Genomic DNA, 5,116 nt, shown 5'->3' on the forward strand with positions numbered 1-5,116 from the left:
TTGAAAGCCAGTCGGTGTTCTTAAGTTGTTTACATCTCTCACATTTGTTTTGATGTGATAGTTTTCTCATTAGTAAAGACATCACATCTTCGTATTCTATTTAATATTTTCTATGTTCAATAAATATTTGTAAAGGCTATTGTATCCTCAATCTATAAACTTAAAATAACTTAAGATTAGTATTTTTCCTTTTACAGGTAAACAAAGTTAGGTTTTGTAAACTAAAAAAATCTTCATATTTGATAGTATACATATTATAACCTATCAAATTAAAGATGGCGGATTATGTGCCCATTGAACCAGGACTCGCCAACTTGAACTTGAATATCGCATTTGAAAACGATATGCAATTAATCGCAGATTCTGAGGAAGACTTGAACAAACGTCTAACTGAGGAACACACCATAGTTCATAATGTTTTAAAAAACATGATCGCCATATTGAAAAGCAATTCATCTCGTGGAAAGATCGAATCAAGAGAATATCTAGAAAATATCCTAAGGCGCGATCCTAGAAACCTAAATGCATTAGCAGATATAGAGCAACTCAGTCGTTCTTTCCATAGAACTACAGAAGCGGATCAGTATAAATCAAGACTAGAAAATATTTTGCAAGGCCAAACTGCTGAGGATCTTCGAACAAAATCAATTTGCTTGATGGAACAAGGATATGCAATTTTGAATGATGAATCTGCAAATATCGAACACATTTCTAAAAATAGACTTTCTGAAAGCTATAGGATGTTATTATCAGAGCATAAAAAGGGGACAGGGCGAAGGAAAAATTATCTACAACGATGTGTTTATCACAATAAACAAGCATTGAGCAATTTGCAATTGGCCATTGAATGTAAACGCCAAAGTCAATTGCTCATTAGAAAAATAACAGCTCTTGAGAAATTTGAGCAGGCCAAAGGCTTGTACGATGTTACAATTGAGAACATTGTTTGGACTTTTTACATAGGAGTAGCACTCAATAGAAAATACGATTCGATTAAGGATTTATATTACGAAGATGGCATAGACAGACTTCAAGAAAAGAAAGACGTCACGCTTAGAGCGACGGAAATATTTTGGAAAATAAGTACATATAAAGGTAAAACAAACACAAATTTTATTATATATCGAGCAAGGTCATATGCACTTATTGGGCACATTCTCATCCGACGAAAAAACTATTTTCTGACTTCTGATGAAAAACATACTTTTATCAGAGATCAGCTTTTTCGAGTGTTTATGAACAATCCTATTTCAGCATTCGAGAGAGCACAAGTAATGAATAGAAGTGACACATTTATTCTCAATCGTTATGGAAGAGCCTTATGGAATTTATCAGAACAGCGTAACGCACTAAAAGATAAAAAAGATTGTCTCAACAAAGCCGAATGTTTGTTAACACGTTCTATTGATCAAAGTTCCTTAAACTGGTTTGGTTATAGCACCAGAATGTCTGTCAGAAGAGACTTGGGACAAATATATTTTAGAAATAATAAAGCAAGAGCAAAACACTTTTTCGAACTTGCAGTCCAAGATAGTTATCAATGTTTTATTTCGAGAGGAACAACAAAACTAATATGCCAACTTGTCGAAATTTGTCAATTTTTAGCAAAGTTTCCAGACATACGAGAAAATGGATTTAGACACGTCAAAGAATCTCAAAAAAGTTATTTACTGAATGCTTTAGATTACCTAAACTTTGGGCTCCACCAAGGCGGTCCAACTAACTACTTTATCGCCTATCATATGGGAACGGTGTTATATGACTTAAATGAGATAAAAACTGCTGTTGACTGGATGAAGAGAGAGCTGTGTCTTTATCAACTACTAAATCAAAAAAAGCTCTAAAGCATACATGTCAATATATGATAAGAAGATACATCAACGAGGTAAATGAAAAAAAAATGCAGTTTATCTTTTAAAAGAGTTCGTGTTTACAATGATGAAAGGGAAAGAGAAATACAAAGAGATCCAAGATGTATATACATTTATTTTCAAACACGAGAAAGATACTTTTATGAGGGTTATTGCTGACATTTTCAAGATACCACATACATTAGACGGCCCTAGGGTCAAGTTGATTACAGAGTGCGTACGAACTTGCACTACACTGTCGATGAATGACAAAGCGAATTTAGACATTTTTAATGGATACATAAGAACAGTCCCAGACCTGAAACTTATGGAAGACATTGAACCAAAGTTAGACGAAATATCTCAATCAAATTCAGTTCCAATCGGGCCAGAAAACAATAGTCCATCAGAAGGATTTGTATACGACTTCTTTGTCTCGCATAGTCATAAGGATGCTGAATGGGTCTTGAGCCGACTTGTAGCTGATTTAGAATCAGCTTTTACAGAGAACGATGTAGTCCTAAGGGGTAAGCACATTGTAAAAGTACATTGAACGTAATGATAGATATTATATATGAGGTATTGAAACTTTGATTTGAGATTAGAAATCATAAAAAAAAAACACTCAATAATTATAAAGTTGACTCCATAAGTCCTTCACTGGCTATGCTTAGGCTATGCTAGGCTATAACTTCTCTTGAACTGAATTTTAATGTGCGTATTGTTATGCGTTTACTTTTCTACATTGGCTAGAGGTATAGGGGGAGGGTTGAGATCTCACAAACATGTTTAACCCCGCCGCATTTTTGCGCCTGTCCCAAGTCAGAAGCCTCTGGCCTTTGTTAGTCTTGTATTATTTTAATTTTAGTTTCTTGTGTACAATTTGGAAATTAGTAGGGCGTTCATTATCACTGAACTAGTATATATTTGTTTAGGGGCCAGCTGAAGGACGCCTCCGGGTGCGGGAATTTCTCTCTACATTGAAGACCTGTTGGTGACCTTCTGCTGTTGTTTTTTTCTATGGTCGGGTTGTTGTCTCTTTTGCACATTCCCCATTTCCATTCTCAATTTTATTAAATTGATTTTGAAAGCTACAGATGTATAAATACTTAAAAATATCAGGTTATAATTTATGAGATTAAAAAGAAATAGAAAATCCACATCACACCAGATATACAGTTAGTACGGTATCGAGCCATTAATTAGATTTGAAATAAGAGAAAAACAAATGCAACAATATTCGATGTTTAATACAAAGCTTCATACATGTATCAATACATTTTGACAAACAGTGACGAGACACACATATCAAAGGAAACTTGTTCCCTTTAACATTGATTGTATTACATATCAGTTGTATTGTCCATCAATAAGATATTAAAAAATGCTACATGATTTTTTTCTTTAAGGTTGTATAGCAGATAGAGATTTTGAACCTGGAAAATTCATCTTCAAAAATATTGAAAATTCTCTCAGAAAAAGTTCAAAGTTCTTATTGGTTATGACCAATCATTTTGTTAGCAGCTACTGGTGTCAGTTTGAGACCAACCAAGCGCTACTTGAGTCAATAGAATCAAGAAAAGATTGTATAATTCCAATTTATCTTGAAGAGTGTAATATTCCTGATAAACTGAGACACATAACATACGCTGATTTTACTAGTGATGATGACTATATTTTTGAAATTATGAAACTTAAAAGAGCTCTTCTGCCTGAATGATTATTAGGTAAAACTTTAATTTATTCATGTATCAATCTTATGGATGTGTAAAACTATTATGAAACAAAAATGTTCAGTTCATGTGTGCAAACAGTAATTATAAAACGAAATGCAAACAAACCTGTAGTGAACGCCTTAACATTATTTAAATAATAAAAACATGATTTACGAGATACAGACATTAGAAAATGAAAACAACATGTTAAAAATTCCATTCGCCTGACGCGCTTTTTTTTTAAATTTCATCATCAGGAACTATGAAAGCCAGATATAAGAAAGCCAATGATGTATAAGAACACAAACATTAGGAAAGTTATGTGACCATAAAAGAACCTTAAAAATATCCAAATCTATCTAATGCCAATTTTGCTTGAGGGAGTAAAACCCTTAGTTTTTCTTTAATTTCAAAATCTATAGACGGGACCGACATGATTATCTACTGAGTTGGTGTTACCCTCTGGGAATGATAGTCCATCAGAAGAGGTATCAACCCATTGCTGTAAATATGAAAACAACACGTTATTAATTTCGTGTATCCTTGTTTTAAGATTGAATCGATGTTAGAACCGAGGGAAAAAATAGGCCAATATTGTTTTTAGTTTACAATATAATTGTTTTGTCTTTGCTTTTCTCTGTACAAATTTTACTGATATACTTGCCTATAGCTACTAATTTGGCAATCATAATATATTGTCTCGAGATACAGTCTCAGGTCAACGGAACACGTATTGCTTTTGATATAAGGTAGAAGTCAAGATTGGGCTTTCAATGATATATATTGGATCCACACAACTGCCAATTAAGATAAGACGTAATTTGATTATGAATAAAAAGCTGTTTGCATTAAACGGCTTTTCAATGCTATTCAATGGTTTATTGAAGCCTTACCAATTCACCCTGGAACACATCAATCGTATTATAAAAAATTGATATATCGTCATATAATGTTGTTTATTTTGTGAGACATTTTTTTTTATATTTATCTGAATTTTCATATCATGTTTGTTTCCTTTTAAGATATACGTTTTAATCTTTTTTTTTTAAATATTCAACATTTGTATGCAAAATAACAGAAATACGGTCATTTGGCAATTTTGATGTACGTCCTATCTTGCATTATCATGTTTCAAAGACTAGTTACAAATGTTGCTCTTTCATTTGGAGATAGCAAATATCAAGCTATAGATAACATAAAATTTACCAACCTGGCATAACCATCTTCAAATGATTCAAACAAACCAAACATGAAAATTATATTTTATGAGAAACCCTGTTATAATGTATCAAATAAATGTGTATTATATCTACTTCGTTTTTTACAAACACCGCACATCAATTGATCCTTTTTGTCGCATTTTTGTTACATCCTTTTGGTATCTTCCTCTCATACTCTCTAACAAAATATGTCATCATGATCCAAAGTCAGAAATTGTCAATCCATACTTCAACTTCAGTAAACATTAATACAGTTTTTTTTAGTTGCACCGTTTATCAATAAGGGCAACAGTAGTATATGTTATCATCTCATAAACCGTTTTGCTTTCTT

General features: G+C 32.6%; 1 protein-coding gene across 2 annotated transcripts; it reads left to right on the forward strand.

Annotated features, from left to right (window-relative positions):
* The first annotated feature begins 219 nt into the window (after positions 1-219).
* Positions 220-3,700, forward strand: LOC139486704 (toll-like receptor 2 type-2). Of its 2 annotated transcripts, none has more exons than XR_011655626.1 (2): positions 220-2,377; positions 3,260-3,595. XR_011655626.1 is itself a non-coding variant. In XM_071271631.1 (2 exons), the coding sequence occupies exons 1-2, from the start codon at positions 1,936-1,938 to the stop codon at positions 3,568-3,570; spliced, it is 753 nt and encodes a 250-aa protein (XP_071127732.1). In that variant the 5' UTR covers positions 463-1,935; the 3' UTR covers positions 3,571-3,700. The 2 variants fall into 2 exon arrangements, 1 of the variants encoding a protein (XP_071127732.1); XM_071271631.1 differs by having other exon boundaries at positions 463-2,377; positions 3,260-3,700.
* The last annotated feature ends 1,416 nt before the right edge of the window (positions 3,701-5,116 follow it).

Source organism: Mytilus edulis, chromosome 1 (assembly GCF_963676685.1).
Source record: "Mytilus edulis chromosome 1, xbMytEdul2.2, whole genome shotgun sequence".
NCBI lineage: Eukaryota > Metazoa > Mollusca > Bivalvia > Mytilida > Mytilidae > Mytilus > Mytilus edulis.